The sequence below is a fragment of the Chrysemys picta genome, chromosome 14 (assembly GCF_011386835.1).
Source record: "Chrysemys picta bellii isolate R12L10 chromosome 14, ASM1138683v2, whole genome shotgun sequence".
Taxonomy (NCBI): domain Eukaryota; kingdom Metazoa; phylum Chordata; order Testudines; family Emydidae; genus Chrysemys; species Chrysemys picta.
Window position 1 is genome coordinate 44,942,941 of NC_088804.1, and position 21,274 is coordinate 44,964,214.

The following is a 21,274-nucleotide window of genomic DNA, read 5'->3' on the forward strand; positions in this document are numbered from 1 at the left end:
GTTCATCGAGAGAAGCCCAGTTCTTCCCCGTCCTGTCCCATGCTCTTCCCCCTCCTGGAGGTATGCAGGTCATGCTCCTCCAACCACAGTATACCGAATATCATTGGGAAGTGCAGCAAATGGATCCTGAAATTTTGTAACTCGCAGCAATCTGAAAAGAAGGGCCCTGAAGGGGGGGGGAGTGATGTAAGAAACCACAGGGCCTAGGCACAGTTGCCACGAAGTGGAACTGAGAGGTTAAATCCTGCAGGAAGTCCCACCCTATGGGGCATGAGTGACCGCTCTCCATGATTCCCTGGTAGGCTGGGACTCTCCATCTAAATCAGGAAGCCCTTTCCTAGAGTTGTCTGAGCAATGCAGACCTCCTGGCTTTTGATCTAGGCTCGCATCCCAACCCTGATCCTGTTTTACTGTCTCTAGCCTCAGACCATTGCTGACCCCAGTGAAATATCCTGACCTGGCCTGACCCCGATTCTCACCGCACACTCTCAATTTGGTAATGGACTCTGACTTTAGTTTTGACCTAATTCCGGATTGATCTCTGACCTTCGGCCCCAATACTGACCAACTCACTCCATACCCACAGGCTGCCCATGACCCAGTTCTGACAGCATATCTTTCCCCTTCCCCACCCGCATCTCCTCTGAGCAGGAATTCCTGTCACTCACCTGGACAGGGGGAGAGGGGCCTGGGATGAGAGGCACATGCCCTGTTTCCTCTTAGGATCATAGAATATCAGGGTTGGAAGAGACCTCAGAAGGTCATCTAGTCCAACCCCCTGCTCAAAGTAGGACCAATCCCCAGACAGATTTTTGCCCCAGATCCCTAAATGGCCCCCTCAAGGATTGAGCTCACAACCTTGGGTTTAGCAGGCCAATGCTCAAACCACTGAGCTATCCCTCCTCCCTCCAGGATGAAGAGTCTGGGGGTCAGGGGGGATCACTTGGGAAGCTCTACACGTCTGAAATTCCCTTTTTCCTTGTAATGCCTAGGATTGGCTAGCTGTTCACACTGTCCCCTGCTATGTGAAGTGAGTGTAATGGCTGTAGACAGTTCCCTGTTGTTTGTCAAGGGCTGGGATCCTATGCTGCAAAGTTGTTTTGTTGTGGCTGGTTTGTGTGTTTCTGCTGAAGCAGGAATGGGGTCAGGGCCTGCCTCTCTGCCTGGGGCAGCACAGAGCGTGGTGTCTGCAACAGTGGCATTTCCCCCACTCTTCTGATGGCTTTTGAGCCCTGTGCTTTCACCTGCCAGTTCTGTCAACTGTTGCTTAGATACAGGTGTGACGTAGGGTGGAACTCTGCATGCCTCTGTTTCTCCTGGGTTGGGCTCCAGGCACTGGTGTTGCTGTCATTCAGCCCATTTCACTTGTGACTGTAGCTATACCTGAAGACTCCAGAGGTGAGTCTGTGGTGGTGGGCAACTATGCCACGTGTGTCTGAAGTGTCCCATTCTTACTCAACTGCCCAGCTGCCTTGGAACATACATAACTAACTTCTTTGCTTCACAGCTTACCTGCATTCTGATTCGCTTCTTGATGTGCAGAGTTCCCTGCACCTGTGTCCTGTAAAGTGCAAGTGCTGACAGGCTTGTTCTTGGTCTCTTTTGCAGTGACCTTAATCATAGCACGCAGTATGTGCAGGGGCTGGCACTCTGCACCCTCGGCTGCATGGGCTCCTCTGAGATGTGCAGAGACCTGGCAGGAGAAGTGGAGAAACTCCTCAAAACATCCAACTCTTACCTAAGGAAAAAGGTACCTCAGGAAGTTTCCAAACTGCTGCTTTACAATCTAAAGCCTGGGACAGAAGGCTTTTAATATTTAGTGTGCTGGGTGGCATATGGCACATCAGCAAGTTATTTCTCTGAGAGTACATGTACTAGCATGATAACTAGCGTCCAAAGACTTCCCTTTGTCTGCAATGCAGGTAAAGCATGGGTGGTATCTGTGGTCTGGACAGAATAGAAATCTTGTCCCAGTGTGTTCAGAACTAACAAATCCATAAGGCATTGGCAAGGATTATCTCAGTATAGAGATGTTCTTGCACATGTACTTGTTAACACGTTTCCAGGTGAGTTAAGTGTGCAAATTAGCTCTAATATAGAAGTGGATCCTCTTAAGAAGTCTCTGTTTCTGGTCCGGAGATGGTTAAGCTTGGAGTCTGCGGGCAGTCAGTGACAGGGAGGGGTGTGCTAACTGTGCTGCTCTTCTCTTGCAGGCAGCACTGTGTGCTGTGCATGTCATTAGGAAGGTGCCTGAACTCATGGAGATGTTCCTGCCAGCCACCAAAAACCTACTGAATGAGAAGAACCATGGTAATGTCAGCAGGCAAGGCCCAGGCCTTTGGAGGCAATGCTCCTCCATGCAGGGGTGGTGCACATCCATCATCTAACTTGTTGTCATACAGTTTTCTGATCGGTGTCCTTCCAGTTCTGTAGAAAGAGAGCAAATGTCCTGTGTGCTACAAGAGGCATAGAGCTATATGTGATTCTTGCTCCTGCAGGAAATTACACAGCACAGGCTACAGGGTAATCAAATGGTCTTTCTGTTCATTTATCAAAGTACCTGCTACTCTCATTTCAAGACTGGTGAATCACATACAGAGTAAATATGGTGAATCTGGGACTCTAGCAAACTGTATTATGTGATTCGTGGTATGTTTCTCCTCTATAAGGATGGCACTCTGAGGTTCCCCATTAAGTCTCTCTGACTCAGGTCACTCTTGCTTTTTGTGCAAGGCAAAAGATTTTCTAGCCGGTAGGGTTGCAAACTCCACTTGGGATCTGAAAGGTCAGCTTCTGTCTGAGATGATTACTGTTAACTTGGAACTGATGGATGAAGCAGAATGGAGTTCAGCTTGCATTCCCAAAGCCCTGAGATCTCTGCAGTGCTAACTGGAGCAGAGTAATCAGACAATTCTTAAGTTGCACAGCAGATTGCTGGGTAAGAAAGGGCAGTATCGTTGGGATATAGATGGGCATTAAAGCATGCCATAAAGGAGTCACAAATAGAGGCTGTGTTTCAGAGCTGAGGCTCTTGTGTGGAGAGTGGCCCTAACAAGTAGTTCCTTCCCATTTAAACCAATGCATAGCTGCAGCAGTATCTCTGGTAGCCAAGTAAACATTTGTTTCCTTCTCTAGTGAACATGTTCATGTCATTTTATTTCATTGGGGTGTTAGGCTGCAGCACACCTGGGGGATTGTGGGGGAAGGGAAGGGCGGGTTGCTTGTGGACTGTGCTACATGTGGACATTGTGAACTTATTTAGGTTTTAAAATGCGCTAATTGGAGTACCTAGTGCAGGGACTAATTAAAATGGTAACAGTATCAGCACCTCACAGTCTTTAATATATTTATCCTCACAGCACCCTTGTGAGGTAGGGAAGGATTAGTGTGCCTGTTTTTACAAGTGAGGAACTGTGACTTTTCCAAGGTCACACGGAAAGTCTTTGGCAGAGCAAGAAATTGGGCCCAGGGTCTCCTGAATCCCAGTATCCTGCTCTCCTTCCCTCCCTTACGTACCAAGGAAAATGAACTTCAGTCAGCTCCAGTATTATGTCAGGAGGGCTTTGCATTGTACTGTGAAGCCACGTCATAATCTGTCAGACCAGCAGAAGAGTGCAGATCTTGATCGCCCCATCTCAAAAAAGATATATTGGAATTGGAAAAGGGTAACAAAAATGATTAGGGGTATGGAACGGCTTCCGTGTGAGGAGAGATTAATAAGACTGGGACCCTTCAGCTTGGAAAATAGACAACTAAGGGGGGATATGATAGAGATCTATAAAATCATGACTGGTGTGGAGAAAGTGAATAAGGAAGTGTTATTTACTCCTTCTCATAACACAAGAACTAGGGGTCACCAAATGAAATTAATAGACAGCTGGTTTAAAACAAACAAAAGGAAGTATATTTCTTCACACAACGCATAGTCAACCTGTGGAACTCTTTGCCAGGGGATGTTATGAAGGCCAAGACTATAGTAGGATTCAAAAAAGAACTAGATAAGTTCATGGAGGATAGGTCCATCAATGGCTATTAGCCAGAATGGGCAGGAATGGTGTCCCTACTCTCTGTTTGCCAGAAGCTGGTGTGGCAAGGCACCTCCTTCGTCCCACCAGATTTTGCGCTTCCCCCTCTGGCCGTGGTGGGCCTAGGGTAATCCGCTCCACTCCCCCTTCTGTGCTACCTTGGTCGTATTTTCAGGGCAGGCCTGAGGGTGGCCTAAGGGGTGATCCTCCACCAAACAAAAAGGAAACAGTCTGATAAACACAAAACCACTGGTGGATACCTTTCACTGCCTCCTCGCTGGGGCAGGGTGTCTCCCTGTTGGTTGCCCTGGGGTGTCAGTCCTTCCCCTAGCAGGCACTCAGGTTTGGCTGTTTCCCCCATGGGAAGGAGCACCGCCTCTCAGCCTGGAGCAGCTTATTTCCCTGCTGCCACTAGCCTGGCAGCAAGTTGTCCCCTTCTCTCTCTCCCCCTTTCTCTGCCCAGAGGAGGGTTTTTTTTAAAGGTCTCAGGCAGCCCTTAATTGGATTTAAGTGTCCCTGACTGACCTGAGGTAACCCCTTCTCAACTTGTAGGAAAAAGGGCCTTTAACATTCTAGGGCTCACATATCGGTCTTCCAAGACCCTCTTGCAGCTGTCCGGCCTGACTTCGTCACACTGGGAACGGGCGACGGGATGGATCACTTGATCGTTACCTCTTCTGTTCATTCCCTCTGGGGCACCTGACATTGGCCACTGTCAGAAGACAGGATACTGGGCTAGATGGACCTTTGCTCTGACCCAGTCTGGCTATTCTTATGAAGATCTGAGGCCCGCTTTTTGAAAACGACCAGGCATCAACCTCCTAGAACATCTTGGTGTCAGGCAATCAGCAGGACTAAAGGAGCTTGTGCACCAACTGTAGAGCTCTTTGTAGGCCAAAAATGAGTCTTTTAAGTGCACCTGGAAATGGTTTAATATAGACTCTGGGACATGGATGTTGCATGCTCCCTGTGACAAGCATTGCTGAGCAAGCAGGCTGACGTTTTGTGTTAGCTGAAGTTTGAGTGTCTTTCGGGGCAACTCCAGTGGTTACAAAAGAGAGAAGACTGTGTCCAAAATGGAAGGCTGCAGCATCCTACCCAAATGTAAAAATAGCAGGGAAGGGAAACCATTTTTGCCCATTGCTCAGGGTCCAGCAGAACAGCTAAAACATGGGCTTTACCAACAAATTTGGAATAACCCCTACATCCCAGGGCAGATACCAAGTCTGCCATCTCCTCCAGATGTTTTTGCCTGCCCATCAGATCTCCTCCCTCTTCTCTGGAATTGTGGGGCTGCTTATGGGGTTGTAATCGTAGGCAGCTGGCAATTAAAAACAAAAAGCAACTTGTTTGAGCATCTCCCCACGGGGCTGCTAAGAGTTACTTTGACTGCAAGTTGATGGCTGGGGAAATGTTGATCTGGGTGGGGCCTACAATCTAGGTCATGCCCTTTGTTAACTAAACGGAAAAAGAATGAGTACAGGCTCTTGCAGTGGAACATTTCAGTAGCTGGTCAGACTGGGTCGTGGGTGAAAGAAAATATTTGTACAACTGTTGATTCAATGTAAATGATTGAAGGTCAGTCTAGATAAGTCAAATGTTGATGGTAGGTTGGAGGAAGCAACTGGAGAATAGAGCAAAAATATCATCTGCTTTTTTAGTGTGTGCCCACAGCTTGTCACTTTGAGGGTCTTGTTAGATGCTCAGCTTGCGTTTAGATGATCAAATAGCAAAAGTGACCAGGATGGTGTGTCTTATCTGCGCCTGATCAGGAGGTGCCCCTTAAATCCACTTAGAAGCTCATACTAGGGCAAAATAATAAACAATGTCATTTATTAACATAAGAATTGCCATGCTGGATTGCTCTAATGGTACATCTAACGAACTATCCTTTCCCAGCCAGTCGCCTACCAGATGCTAGGGGCAAGAAATCTAAGTGGGAATTAGGGAAAGCTTTTTCTTAACCTAAGTCATTAGTGCTTGCCTTATATCATAGAGCCATTAAGGTTTATATCCTTAATGTAATCTCATTTTAACTGATGTAATTGAGAGTGATTTTAGCTGTATAAACATCTAATCCTTTTTTGAATCCTAGTAAGTTTTTGGCTTCAGTGATATCTGGTGGTAGTGAATCCCTCAGGTTGATGGAGCATTATGGGAGGAAATCTCTTCGGTCCTCAGTTTTAAATTTCTGTTTCAGTTTTGTTGAATATCGCCTTGTTCTTGTATTATAAAAGGGTGAATAGGAGCACCCGAATGAGCTTCTGTACCCATTTGTTAATTTTGGATCCCTCAATCCTGCCCCCCTTGTTTGTCTCCTACATAAACTATCTGTCTTTTCAGTTTCTCCAGACATCTAATGATTTTCTTAGCCCACTTAATAGAGAGGAGCAATCTACTGCAAGCATACAACTCCAGTTCTTTGCACAGATTGCTTGTTGGTTTTGACCTATAAAGCCCCGAATGGCTTGGAACCTGCCTCCCTGTGTGAAACTGACTCTATTGAGAGGCATGTAAGTTGAAGCCTCTTCAGTGCATGAGACATAGAGCTGCTGGCAGGCATTCTCCATAAAGACGCATGAACCCCACTTGCTGGGACCCAAAACAGCCATGCCCACCTTCTGGCCATAATCCAGCACCCCCAGTTCCCAAAGGCAGGGCCAGAACCACCTGTAGGTAGTGTTTACGCTGAAGTGCTACAACGGCTCAGCTGCAGCTGTGCCACTGTAGTGTTCAAAGTGTAGATAAGTCCTAAGCCTTTTTTTGGCAGGGTAGGTCTCTCTCTTTCTCATGGCCTGTATTGCTGCTGCTACTCTAATACACACTGTACATAACAATCGAGTGCTCTTCAGGGCATGCTGCAAATGCAGTGCCTCTTTGTAATTTATCACTTAAATCAGCCTCTGTGACAGATGACTGGCTGGTATCTAATTAATGCCTATTTTTTAAAAAGGCTCCAGAGGCGATCCTGGCAATTACAGGCCAGTAAGCCTGACTTCAATGCCAGGAAAATTGGTTGAAACTATAGTAAAGAACAGAATTATCAGACACATAGATGAATGTGATATGTTGGGGAAGAGTCACCACTGCTTTTGTAAAGAGAAATCATGCCTCACTAATCTATTAGAATTTAAAGGTATAAACAAACGTGTGGACAAGGATGATCCAGTGGATATAGTGTACTTGGACTTTCAGAAAGCCTTTGGTAAGGTCCCTCAATAAAGGCTCTTAAGCAAACTAAGCAGTCATGGGATAAGAGGGAAGAGCCTCTCATGGATCAGTAACTGACTAAAAGATAGGAGCCAAAGGGAAGGAGTAAATGGTTAGTTTTTACAATGGAGAGAGGAAAATAGCAGGGTCCTCTAAGGATCTGTACTGGGACCTGTGTTAGTCAGCATATTCAGAAATGATCTGGAAAAAGGGGTGAACAGTGAGGTGGCAAAATTACTCAAGATAGCTAACTCCTTGCAGTCAGCTTTGGACTTACAAAGGGATCTCATTAAACCGGGTGACAGAATGGCAGATGTAATTCAGTGTTGATAAATGCAAAGTAATGCACATTGGAAAACATAATCCCAACTATACATCCAAAATGATGGGGTCTAAATTAGCTGTTACCACTCAAGAAAGAGATCTTGAAGACATTGCGGATAGTTCTCTGAATACATCTGCTCAATGTGCAGTGACTGTCAAAAAGGCTAACAAAATATTATGAACCATTAGGAAAGGGATGAATAATAAAACAGGTATGCATCCGAAGAAGTGGGCTGTAGTCCACGAAAGCTTATGCTCTAATAAATTTGTTAGTCTCTAAGGTGCCACAAGTACTCCTGTTCTTTTTGCGGATACAGACTAACACGGCTGCTACTCTGAAACCTAATAAAACACGAAATACCATGATCCTGCTATATGAATTCATGGTACACCCACACCTTAAATTCTGTGTGCATTTCTGGTAACCTCACCTCAAAAAAGGTATTAGTGTTGGAAAAGGTGCAGAGAAGGGCAATGAAAATAATTAGGAGTATTGAACAGCTTCCATATGAGGAAAGATTAAAAAGGGTGGGATTTTTCAGCTTGGAAAAGAGACAACTGAGGAGGGATGTGATAGAGGTCTGTAAAATCATGAATGGTACAGAGAAAGAAGAGGGAGGTGTTGCTTACCCCTTCCAATGACACAGGAACGGGGGGGAGGGTTCACCCAATGAAATTAATAGGCAGTAGGTTTAAAACAGACGTAAGGAAGCACTTCTTCACACGACACACTATCAACCTGTGGAACTTGTTGCCAGGAGATGTTGTGGAGCTCAGAAGTATAACTGAGTTCAAAAAAACAATTAGATAAGTTCCTGGTGGATAGTTCAATCGATGGCTATTAGCCAAGATGGTCAGGGACACAAAGTGTGCCTAAACCTCCAACTTCTAGAAGCTGGGACTGGACGACAGACAATGGGTCACTCAAAATCACCTTGTTCTGTTCCCTTCCTTTCAAGCATCTTGCATTGGCCAGTTGGAAAGCCAGATACTGGCTAGATGGATCATTGGTCTCACCCACTATAGCCATTTTTATATTCTTGTTGCAGGCATTTGCGGGTGGGTGTGTGTTTCAGGTGGGAGATGTTTTGTGGGATTGCTGCTGCTATTTTTCCTTTATGGCTTTCATTTTAAATTTTTTTGGTCAGGTGCCTAGAGCCTTTATAAGTGAAAACTAAATAATTAGACTTGTTTCTGGCCTTGTAGGTGTTCTTCACACATCAGTTGTCCTCCTCACAGAGATGTGTGAGAGAAGCCCAGACATGTTATCACACTTCAGAAAGGTAAGTACAAACTGTACATTAGTATCGCCGATAGCTAATGTTTTCATGCTTCTTCTAGGCTGACACTTCCATCCTTGGTCTTAGCCAATAGGATGTGTCTACAAGTTTGAGTGAAATCTGTGCAGCTAATTTTAAATGAAGCACGTGATGATAATGCAGGCTTTCTGCTTCAAAAACAGTGTCACACAATATAATCAAATAATTAAATTAGAAGTCTTCCATGGGGTTCATCTTTGAGTCTCCTTGTGAGCGTGGGAGGGGGTAAATTATAAGATACTGACAAATCATTTATGTGCATGAAGACTGTGAAACTTGTCCCAGAGTTAAAGTTGAAGTAACTCCTGTGATGAAAGTCCCATAAATGCATTATTCCTCGTGTAGCTGATTGCATCAGTGACATCTGAAGTGGGATAAAGTTTAATCTCCTTTTTCTTTCTTATCTAAGATGGGGAACTAAAATCACAAGCTTACACTGTTAACCTTACAGTTTAATACATTCCACTCAGGAAAAGGCAGAATTGATATTTTCATAGTACAGCTAGGCTTGGCAGAATTCAATTTTTATTTTTCATAATTTTGATCGATAATATCAATGTTTATTTTAAGCATTTTGTCTACTTTTATCAAATGTTCATAGTTGTGCAAAATTGTGGGGAGGGTGTCAGACAGTAGGGGGAATAGACAATTATTTAATGATAGTAGAAACTAAGATTCAAAAGGTTAAAGCTTTATACCCATTAAAATACAAATTGTCAATATCACATAGTTAAGTCCAAAGCAGACTGCAAAGAGTTACAAAGGGATCTCACAAAACTGGGTGACTGGGCAACAAAATGGCAGATGAAATTCAATGTTGATAAATACAAGGTAATGCAAACTGGAAAACATAATCCCAACTATATATACAGGATGATGGGGTCTAAATTAGCTGTTAACACTCAAGAAAGAGATCTTAGAGTCATTGTGGATAGTTCTTTGAAGACAGCTGCTGCATGTGCACCGGCAGTCAAAAACAGTAACAGTCTGTTAGGAACCACTAGGAAATAAATAAATAATAAGACAGAAAATATCATGTCACTATATAGATCCATGGTATGCCCACCCGTTGAATTCAGTTCCGTTTGTCCCATCTCAAAAAAGATATATTAGAATCAGAAAAGGTGCAGAGAAGGGCAACAAAAACGATTAGGGGTATGGAACAGCTTCCATATGAGAGAAGATTAATAAGACTGGGAATTTTCAGCTTGGAAAAGGGACGACTAAGGGGGGATATGGCAGAGGTCTATAAAATCATGACTGGTGTGGAGAAGGTGAATAAGGAAGTGTTATTTACTCCTTCACATAACACAAGAACCAATTAATTAGGCTGCAGGTTTAAAACTAACATAAGGAAGTACTTTTTCACCCAACGCACAGTCCACCTGTGGAACTTGTGGCCAGGGTATGTTGTGAAGGCCAAAAGTATAACTGGGTTCAAAAAAGAATTTGATAAGTTCCTGAAGGATAGGTCCATCAATGGATATTAGCCAAGATGGCCAGTAATGCAACCTCATGTCCTGGGTGTCCCTGGCCTCTGATTGCCAGAAGTTGGGAGCGGACATTAGGGGATGCATCACTCAGTAAACTGTCCTGTTCTGTTCATTCCCTCTGGGGCACCTGGCATTGGCCTCTGTCGGCAGACAGGACACTGGGCTAGCTGGACCATTAGTCTGACCCAGTATGGCCATTCTTATGTGTCAAAATATACAAAGTAAATACTCTTAAATCAAACTCTCATTAGTTCTCAAGCAGCATTTTTCTTACTTTGCCTGTAAATTTCGGTTATCATCGATGGAAATATTGTTCCATTGGTTTGTGTATGTGTATGATGAAATAGACATTTACCAACATTTACTGGTTAAAAACCTAATGCTTCCTGCCTAAGTATAGCTAACGTGTCCACATTGCACACAGCGTGTAATAAGGGGCATTTTCCCCAGGGCGAGTAGGAGTTTCAGAGTCAGCAATGTTCTTGTCTTCTAGCACACTGTCCTAGCCCATGCCTCTTGTCACTGCCTGCTGTAATCGCTCTTGCTGTATCTGCTGCTTTCAGAACTTAACTGCCAAATTATAAAGATTTCCTTCCAGAATGATTTGGAAGGTGTTCTTGGTGTACAGTTCTGATTCCTTTGGGCAAAGGGGGAATTGGGAACCAAATGAGCCAGAAGAAAGCAACTGGCCAGTTGCTCCACTGAAAAATCCTGAGAGGAGTCTTCTGCCTGTGTGCACAGTTCTCAACATACTCTTCCTGCAAGTCCTAGGTTTGCTGGCAGGGACCTCAGACAGGCACCCCCTTTGCTGGTGCATTTTATGTGTGCTAGAGCTGGGGCTAATCTTATGGGGGCAGTGGTGTCGTCCTGAGCCTTTGCCCATCACTGTCACTACTTAGGAGGTGGCTGAGTCCTGGGGGTAGCGATAAGGAGTTGAGTCCAACGACTTTGTGCACTAGGGCTTCTTTTTGGTGGTGCTTTCTTCTAGCCATCTTTCTTGTGGTGTTTTATGCTGTGAATAGTATGACACTGATCTGTTCCTAATGCCTGCTTCGTCTGTTTTATCCCTTTTGTCTGTTTGGACTCCTGCTGTATGTTAGAATGAAAAGGTAAGAGTTAACTCTTCTAGATGGTGCATGCTTTCATTGGATCTGTAGAGGCTTCTGTGTGTCCAGTCACCACATGGAGGCACTGCGCACTAACACTGCAGTTGTGATTAATGCCATGTGCTAGCTATGCTATACTTGTCTAACAAGCTCATTGTTGTCCAGTTTTTGTCTTGTCATTAAATTCCCATATCCACGGCAGCCCTGGATCTCAGTTGTGGCCTCTCCCAAACTGTAAACCTATCTTGATCCCTCCATTCCTTGTTTGAGGAATTTAGGCAGTTTCCTGTGTTCCTCTTTTAAAAAGTCTGATTGCCCTGGAGCCTTGACGTATTCTCCTTACCACAAGATGCGTTTTGCTTCACACTGGCAAAGTGGGACAGCGCTGGGTAATTCAAATGTTCTCCTGTATATAAGGGGGAGTGGGATAAGAACTCCATCACTGGAATGGTTATAGCAGCCTTGGGAAACAGATATATGCAGTGGAGCATGGACCACCACATACCACATGGGCTAGGTTTACCATATTTCAACAATCAAAAAAGAGGACACGGGGTGCCGCCCTAACCCCGCCCCAGCCCTGCCCCCTCCCACTTCCCACCCCTCTCAGAATTCCCCTACCTGTCCCCTGACTGCCCTCTCCTGAGACCCCCCCAACTGTCCCCAGGACCCCACCCCCTATCTGTCTCCCTGCTCCCTGTCCCCTGACCAATCTAACCGCCCCGTTCCCTGTCCCTTGCCTGCCCCAACCGCTCTCTACACCCCCTTCTCCCGACAGCGCCCCCAGAACCCCTGACCAATCTACCCCCCGTTCCCTGTCCCTTGCCTGCCCCAACCGCTCTCTACACCCCCTTCTCCCGACAGTGGCCCCAGAACTCCTGACCAATCTACCCCCTCCGTTCCCTGTCCCTTGCGTGCCCCAACCGCTTTCTACACCCCCTTCTCCCGATAGCCCCCCCCCAGAACTCCCGACCAATCTAACCCCCCCGTTCCCTGTCCCTTGCGCCCCCCCCCCCCCCCCCCCCCCGCCAGGCCAAGGGAGAGCTGCGAGCTCCATGTGCCAAACACTGTGGCACTGCTCTGTGGGGGAGGAGGGAGCGGGGGAGGGACTCTGGCTGCTAGAGGCCCCAGTGGCTGCGAGCGGCTTTCAATCAGGCCCAGCCATCCAATCAGCCACGCCGCACTCTGCATGAGGGGAAGGGGGAAATCCCGGACATTTCTACTTTATTAGAAATCCTCCTTCCCCTCCCCCCACCACCCCCCACCCCCCGACGGCCATTTAAAGCTGAAAAAGCCGGACATGTCCGGGGAAACCCGGATGGATGGTAACCCTAACATGGGCTCAGTAGGCAGCACTGGACTGTTCAGTACAGATCCATTGCACATCTTTTCTGGAAGTATCTGACTGTCAAGGATCAGCAGAGTGGGGTAAGCATCAACTGATCTTTATGGCTGTAGCCTTTGCCTTTGTTTGTCCTGTCATCAGTTTTGGTACCTTGCGTTGTATGTAAGAAAACAAAGAAAATGCAAAGCAGGGTTCCAAGAATGTTTATGCAAACCAGCCCAGTCAGCTGCACTTTGTATTCTGGACGTAGGGGGAGTGTCCTCCTGCTCTCCTCTGAGATCTGAAGGGAAGCAACCTCCTCCAGTGATATACAAGTCCGATTGCTGAAATGCTCCAGGGTGGAGGAAGGGAGAGTCAAGAAACAACAAGGAGAGAGATGTTTCCTTCTTGCAGAGCCATCTCAAATTTGCAGCAGAATGCTGCTGATTGAGCTTCTGTCAGGCACTCTAAACTCTGCCATGGCTAGCCTCTGGCAGATCTCCAAAGGGAATAATAGCTACCTGAGTGGCTGCAGCATAATCCTGTGGGGAAGACAGAGGTGGCTTTCGGGGAAGGTTCTGCTGGAGGACATGGGGGTGAAGTGTATTCATTCTGCATATACAGAGGCGTAGGTGAAAGGAAAAATGATGCAGTTCTAATATGGTATGGAAATCTGCCCAGACAGGTCTAGTGCCATCCCACCTGCAAATCATCCATTGCTCTTTAATTGGCCTTCAGTCTGTCTCAGCAGGACAGCCAGCTCCAACACATTTTTGGACTCAATTTGACTGCCTATTTCTTAGGTTATTTTACTTAATGTCAGCTCTGAGTTAGAAAGATGAGTGGAATGAGAGAGAGAGAGAGATTACTTCACCGCTTTAGTTAATTTACCTAGAGATCTACCAGCTTTAACAAGCATTATGTCATGTTCTGGCAAGCGGGTCAAGACTTTTCTTTAAATGAGAACGTGTTTTCTAGAAAATGAAACTTGGAGAGATGTGCAGTATCCTGCCCTCTGGAAATATGATCCCACCCCATGGCTATCCCAGCCTGTCTTTAGTGTGCGAGCAAGAGTGTTTTGGTGGAGTGTGGTGGTGATAGTTTTCCATTTCATCACTCCAACTATTGTGAGGCCCTTCACAACCTGTCCATAGTAGTCCTGACCTGAGAACTATGGTGGATGTTATCTGTTGCTGGTGATCCCAATCTAAGTACACCCATGGAATGTATGTGCTACTACAGAACAGGGTTAGAAGGGACCTCAAAGGTCATCTAATCTAACCCCCTGCCAAGATATAGGATTTGATGTATCTAAATCAGTGATGCCAACCTTATTACATGGGGGCCTCAAACCTAAGCACAACCTTTTGTGGGCCGAACTGAGTCTCCATATTTTAATAAGATTTAGAGTCCCCTCTATTAATTTATATTTTAAGTTCAGCTTGTTTTGTATGTATTTAAATAGGTGGTTTTTATGTACAGTATTGTCTGTTTACGCACTTGTCTAATATAAAATGATGTAAACATGACAAAACGCTAATGAATCAGCCGTTACTATATTGTGTTGAAGCAGGCCCTGCGCCTTATGACATGCTCTGGTGGGCCGTAGTTTGGGCACCCCTAGTCTAAGCCATCCAAGACACGTGGCTATCCAGGTTCTTTTTGAAAGCCTCCAGTAAAGGAGCTTCCACAACTTCTCGGGGCACTCTGCTCCATTGTCCTACTGTTCTTACAGTTAAGAAGTTTTTCCTGAAATTGATGGATGGAGTAGTGAGACACCTATGACTACCAGTCCAAGAGCTAGAGTAGACTGAGGCAAACTGTCTCATGCAGATGACTTGTCTCCTAAAAACAGTCCCATGCAGTCCCTGAAAGAGCCACTTTTCCTGAAGGGTGAGAAGATGACCCTGGGAATTAATGCCATCAACTTCTGCAGAACCTAAGCTCTCATTTTGAAAAGTTGCTGGTGTGTGGGGAAGCTGTGAGCAGGAGAAGGTGGGTAGGCCCTGGGGAAGCTCTTCACTGGGGGTACTACCCAACTATTGGAGGAGGCTGGGTGGGAGGTAGAGTGGTGGAAATTCTCCACCTTTGACTACCCTGGAGGGTCTACGGGGGGAGAAGAGAAAAGACAGAGCGCCTTCCTGCAGCTACACCTCTCCTCGATATAACACTGCCCTTGGGAGCCAAAAAATCTTACTGGTGAATCTTACTGAAATCTTATAGGTGAAACTGCGTTATATCGAACTTGCTTTGATCTGTCGGAGTGCGCAGCCCCGCCCCCCTGGAGCACTGCTTTACCGTGTTTATATCAGAATTTGTGTTACATCGGGTCGCGTTATATTGGGGTAGAGGTGTAGCTGGGGGAGAGTGACAAACTTAAGACCTCCATAATGACATCTGTTTCTGTTGTGGGAATGCCTAAAGACCCCCATCAGGGATCCCACTATGCCTGGCATTCCATACATGTAATAAAAAGATGGTCCTGGCCCTAAGGAACTTAGATTGTCAGCCAGAAGCTGGTGTGAAAGAGCCCCAATGCAAGGTCTAAGGACAATACCCTGTGAAAGACCAGCACCTCTTCTTATTTTCAGCAGCTGATGGCAGGGGTACTCTCCATGGCATTGTCTATGAACCTCACTTGTGAAGCACCTCTGTTTTTTATATGCCTCTTGGGCTAGTGGGCTTAGCTCTGTGAGTAGCTCTGTAGTATGGTGTTCAGGTCCTGGCCAGATGTCAGTGTCAATATGTTCAGATAACCCAGCCTGCGCAATCAGAGATGTTCTGTGTGGAAGGATGTGTACACTGATCTTCAGGACTCATTCTTGGATCCCTACATCAAAAGTGTGGAAGACAAGTGTTATGAGTATACTTTCTGATGGATCTTTCTTCTTCACAGCTTGTACCTCAGTTAGTTCGTATTCTAAAGAACCTTATCATGTCTGGATATTCACCAGAGCATGACGTGTCTGGGATCAGTGACCCCTTCCTGCAGGTAAGGATTGATAGTAAAACTCTCGGGTAGCTCTGTCTCCAGTGCAGTGTTTGGGACTTGGTTTCTGACTCCCTCACCTATTGTGCGAATTCCTGGGAGGAGGAGTAAGCTTATAGTTATCCATATTGAATCCATATCAGTTGTTTGGTTGTAGTGGGAGTGCTTCTGGCTAGAGGATGGAGACCTAAACCTAGTATAAATCCTTGCTTCCTGGGAAAGACCTCATTGAGGGAGAAGAGTTCAAATCCTCATCTCTGCTCTGAGCGGAGGGCCTTGTGATTTAATTGCCATATTTATCAGCATCTGATCTGTCTCTCCTGCACTCTTCCATGAATTAACCGGAGGCTACTGCATAAAGTTGCTTTATGCCAGATGTGATTTAATTTGCTGCCTTTTGTCTTTTCAGGTGCGAATCCTGCGGTTACTAAGAATTCTGGGGCGAAATGATGATGACTCAAGTGAAGCAATGAATGACATACTTGCGCAGGTGAGGTCTGCCAGGTTAGGTTGATATTCAGCCTAAATTGCTCCTCTTAATTTCATCTTGTTACTTCTAGTTACATCCGTGTGTACCACAGAGTGAGCATCAACTCATTGCTCCACAAGTATATGCTTCTGAGGGCAATGATTTACTCTGGCAGATGCTAACAATCTGGGCAAGTGGGAGGACGGTGCCTTGTTCTGATACAGAAATGAGAGGTGGCCTGGGTAGGGTGCTGCAGATGCTGGCAAAGCACGGGCAATGTTACTTTACTTTGTTTTTTTTTTCCAGGTTGCCACTAATACAGAAACAAGTAAAAACGTGGGTAATGCCATCCTCTATGAAACTGTATTGACTATTATGGACATCAAGTCTGAGAGTGGACTGCGAGTACGTTGCCTTTACCATGGTTCTTTTCACTAAACCCATAGAATCAAAGAAGTTAGAGATGAAATGACTGATTAAATGGAGCTCACCTGTTGGGGCTAGGGCAGGTACTAGTTTTCCTAGTGGACGTATGAAGCTAAACCGTTACACTTAATTTTAGTCAAACAATGGGCCCCAGACTGAGTTAATCAGTTAGCGAGGTCTAGTACTTAGGGCTCTAAAGTGTCACTGGAATTGGTTGAATCATAGAAACGTAGGGCTGGCAGAGACTTCGATGGGTCATCTGGTCCAGTCCCCTGCACTGAGGCAGGACTAAGTATCATCTAGACCAGTGTTCTTAACCTGGGGTGCATGTACCCCTGGGGTGCGAGACATGCCAGATTTTTTTTAGAAGATAAATCATCGAAAACACAAATTAAGCACAGGCAGGTAAGTACAACTACTTTGTTTCATCGAACCTATGTATTAAAATTATACGTTTTTTAACAATTACTGTGTTAAATTTTAACTGCGAAATTAAAATAAATATATAATTCTATTTCTTTCATTCTATAGTTATGATATATCTAGGTTTAAAGAACTGACCTACTTCAACGATTTTTGATAAGGGGTGCAAGAACATATTTTTGAGAACCAAAAGGGTGCAGGCTGCAGTAAAGGTTAAGAACCACTGTTCTAGACCATTCCTGACAAATGTTTGTCTAAAAAAACCCCAGTGGTGGATATTCCACAACCTCCGTAGATAACTTGTTCCTGTGCTTAGCTACCGTGACAGGAAGTTTTTCCTAACGTTCAACCTAAATCTCTGAAAGTGACTAGGTGCTGGTGGTAGATGTCTGGGATTCCAGAGAATCTCAGACCTTGGGCTCAGGACAATGTTACATCAGTGAGATCCTGTGCCAGATGTGGTACCAGTAGCAATGTCTGGAAGTTAACTGCTTGTAGCATGATGAGGGAAGGGATGAGAGCTGTGCCAGGAACCATAGTGTGTTGGGATAGTGTGTCTCTCTTCCTGAGCTCCAGGAGGGTGATAATTGATTCCTCTTGTAATTTGTATCCAGGGGCCAAGGAGGTGGAAACATAACTTGGAATGTCTGAGGGGAGCTGTAGATAGTGGTTAGCGAGTTTATTCCACAGTTGAAGCATGCACAGCTGTACCAAGACTTAGTGCCCTTGTGCGACTTGCTGTATGTTGTGCAGCGAGATTCCTCTTTGGCCTGGTGTGCAGCCTTCTCCCAGAGCCACCATGTGCATGAGTCCTGCCACTTTCGCTGGTTAATCAGTGTCTGGAGTTCTTGCTGTTTCTGCCCCTGTCATTAGCCATAGCACTTTGCATGCACGGTTGCTGAAGGACCATGTGGGCTCATGAAGCAGCGGTGAGGAGGAGCAGCAGCTTGCTGTGATCGCTAACCTTCCCTAACTCTTTTTTCTGCAGGTGTTAGCCATTAACATCCTAGGCCGTTTCTTGTTAAATAACGACAAAAACATTAGGTAAGTTACCTGAAGTGTGTCAGACATGGGCACTGCTGTGTTAAGAGTCTGCAGAAGCAGCTCCCAAGGCAAAGTGTTGGGAAAGGTGGTGGGGATGGGGGATGGGGATGGCTAAATTCCCTTGGTGACTACTTTTCTTTCTCCTTGCCATACTTCTTTCGCTGGGCGTATCATGGCCTTTCCTCACTAGCCAGCAGGTCTACAGCAAGCGACTGCAGCCCAGTTATAGACCAGACACAGGCTCCTGGAATAGCTCAGACTATGGTTTTTTCCAGCGGCCAGTGAAGCTGCGCTTTCTCTTTGTCACAGCAGAAGTATCTCTTATGGTACATCTACATCCTCTGCTTGGAAACTCCCCTCTGGTTGGGTCAGAGAGCAGTCCGGCAGATTTTCCTTTGCTCCCAGTAGCACTGGGAAAATCCTGTCCCAGTACAGAGGAAGACTAAACCCTTTACTTTGCAATGAAACAGAATGGCTGGCACGAATGTGGTATTCTTCCTTTGTCCTCTCTATCCCAGATATGTAGCTTTGACATCTTTGTTGAAGACTGTGCAGACAGACCACAATGCAGTACAGCGGCACAGAAGCACCATTGTGGACTGCCTAAAAGATCTGGATGTCTCCATTAAACGGTAATTGAGCTACAGAGAGCTATCTGTCTGACTTATTACGTCAGGACTGTGAGCCTGTGGGGTGGGGAGAGAGACAGATGCACATTAACTGCCCAGTGCAGCAGTCCCACAAGGGAGACTCTTATTACTGTCCAGTCTGCCCCGTGCTTCAGAGAGAACAGGGATGGTGACAGGCAGCCAACTTATCAGGGAAGCTGATCTTACCTAGGGCCATGGAACTCCTTGCTAGAAGAGCTCAGAACAAGCTCAAGCCTGAATGAGTTCAGAGCAAGTTGTAAAACTCATCTTTTTAGTAAAAAAGCAACAGAGGGTCCTGTGGCACCTTTAAGACTAACAGTATTGGAGCATAAGCTTTCGTGGGTGAATGCCCACTTGCGACTGATGAAGTGGGCATTCACCCACGAAAGCTTATGCTCCAATACTTCTGTTAGACTTAAAGGTGCCACAGGACCCTCTGTTGCTTTTTACAGACTCAGACTAACACGGCTACCCCTCTGATACTTGACACCTTTTTAGTAAACTCCCTCCCCCAAGTTTATGCTTATAAAGTAATCAGTGAAAGTCCTACAGGCCCAGAGTGGTTCTTCACTGCCTGGAGGATCAGGCAGAGGTGTACTGTTTGTGCAGTACTCCGCTATCATGGTAATAGGAGTTATATAGAGACCTAGGGGACATGGAGTTAGCTCTGGTAGATTTGTCACAAATGCAGGATTGTTTTCTGATGTACGTTTTCTGGTGTTCAGTTTGAGTGTAAATGTTCAGACGAGTAGGGCTTCCGCTCTGTCCCTTGGGAGATTGTTCCATAGTCTAGCACATCTCACTCCCAGGGATTTTTCTCTTGACATACACCCTCAGTTTCATCCTGTTACCGCTTAGCTACCTCCTTTTTGCCACACTAAACACCTTGATTTTTTATCTTGCGCCTGTGCAATACTTGTGGGCTGTTGTTGTGGTTCTGTCTCTCCCCCCACACCCTATCTTCACTTTGCCAAGTGTTGCATATTTAGCTTTTTCAATTCTCCTAAGTTAGGCCTTCCAACCCTTTGATCACATATTACTCTTATCTAAACTTGCTCCTGCTTGTCAATATTGTTCCTGTAATGTGGTGTTCAGAACTCAGTGCGATATTCCATGTGTCCTTGCACCAAACCAAAGAGAAAGGGCCCATTATACCCTTGCTCAGGGATATGACACCTCTGCATTTGCAGCCCAAAATTGTATTGCCCTCATTGCTATCATATCACATTGCAAACATATCTGTTTTGTTGTCCCTGCAATCCATGGGTCTCCTTCGACATCACGGCTTGTCAAGTTTCTCTCCCTATAGAAAATCTGTGTAATAGATTCAACTTTGACAAATAATCAGTTTTCATGTTTCTAATCTCTCTGGACCTTTTATTTCTGTCCTCACTCCTGTCACTAGCTCAATTGTTCTGAATGTTGCTATTCTGCAGATTGGATCTGCCCTTCTGTTAAAATTTAACTGAATCTGTCTTTGTAATGGGTATTGCACAAGCTAATCTTACAGTTGAGCCCCATTCTGAGGTATGACTGCACAAGGATTCAGCAAATCAACATCTTTCTATTGCAGAGAGCCAGGGCCTACATGAGAGGCTATAGATGGATCTGGTGTGTGGGAGGTCACAGTGTCATGCTCTGGAGCATGGTAGGAAATCAGTGGTATGCTAGAGCCCTGTAGAAGCTTCTACTCTGGTCTGTGCAGTTGGAGGATGAAGCCTTAGAGTGATCCATCGGCAGAGTGCCCTGTCACAATGCTGACACTCAAGCTGCTGACAACGCACGGCTGTCATTCTGGCAATCAGTTGGCTTGGTGACACAAACCCTGGGAGCACTAAAAGCAGATGTGTGTGGAAGCCAAGGGAGGAGATAGCTTTTTTGTGCATTTGGTATTGGCTCTCTAATTGAGGCCCATCTAAGTCTCCTTTAGCTATATTGTAGTGCATGTCAGTTTAGTGCAGGTAAAAGTGCGCTTGGCCCTTGCTTTCAGCTTGTCATCGGCCCACTAAATATGCTCAGGTGCTTGGGAGATCCATAAAGGAAATAAATCTCTGAATATGGTCAAAGAAACTGCAGCTGTGTCCTGTGCTCAGTGCTCTGATGTATGGGGTTGTGAAGCACCAAAACACTTCCTGTCTTGCTGCTATATTGATAAGCTTCAACATGACACAAGATTAAAATTTAAACATGAAACACCCGATGGCCTTCTAGGGTTAAGGGCAATAAAAAAGAAATTTTAAAATAGATCAGGAAAAAAGCAATCTAGCAATGATATAGGTCCATTATTAGTCAGGGATGGTGAAATTGTTAATGATGTAGAAAAGGCAAAAGTGTTTATTTTTTTTATATAGGGAAGAAGCTAGATCACATAGAGTTTACAGTGTTAAAGAAATACTTTATATTTTGACACTAACTAGGGAGATATTAAATGGTAGCTGCTAAAGCTAAACCGTTTCAAATTTTCAGGACCAG

At 45.4% G+C, this 21,274-nt stretch overlaps 1 protein-coding gene and 1 non-coding gene across 6 annotated transcripts in view; both read left to right on the forward strand.

Moving 5' to 3' along the window:
• The window catches only part of AP1G1 (adaptor related protein complex 1 subunit gamma 1), a 95,888-nt gene that overhangs the window by 49,816 nt on the left and 24,798 nt on the right, over positions 1–21,274 (forward strand). For all 5 annotated transcript variants that reach the window (XM_065567694.1, XM_065567693.1, XM_005310212.5 and 2 more), the window contains exons 4-11: positions 1,609–1,750; positions 2,214–2,310; positions 8,766–8,842; positions 15,698–15,793; positions 16,200–16,280; positions 16,566–16,664; positions 18,097–18,152; positions 18,671–18,784. In XM_065567694.1, coding sequence (XP_065423766.1) covers positions 1,609–1,750; positions 2,214–2,310; positions 8,766–8,842; positions 15,698–15,793; positions 16,200–16,280; positions 16,566–16,664; positions 18,097–18,152; positions 18,671–18,784 — 762 coding nt within the window. The remainder of the gene's footprint in view (positions 1–1,608; positions 1,751–2,213; positions 2,311–8,765; positions 8,843–15,697; positions 15,794–16,199; positions 16,281–16,565; positions 16,665–18,096; positions 18,153–18,670; positions 18,785–21,274) is intronic.
• LOC112059017 (small nucleolar RNA SNORD71) lies at positions 20,501–20,587 on the forward strand. Its single transcript, XR_002888220.1, has one exon. It is a non-coding gene; the product is annotated as a small nucleolar RNA SNORD71 (small nucleolar RNA).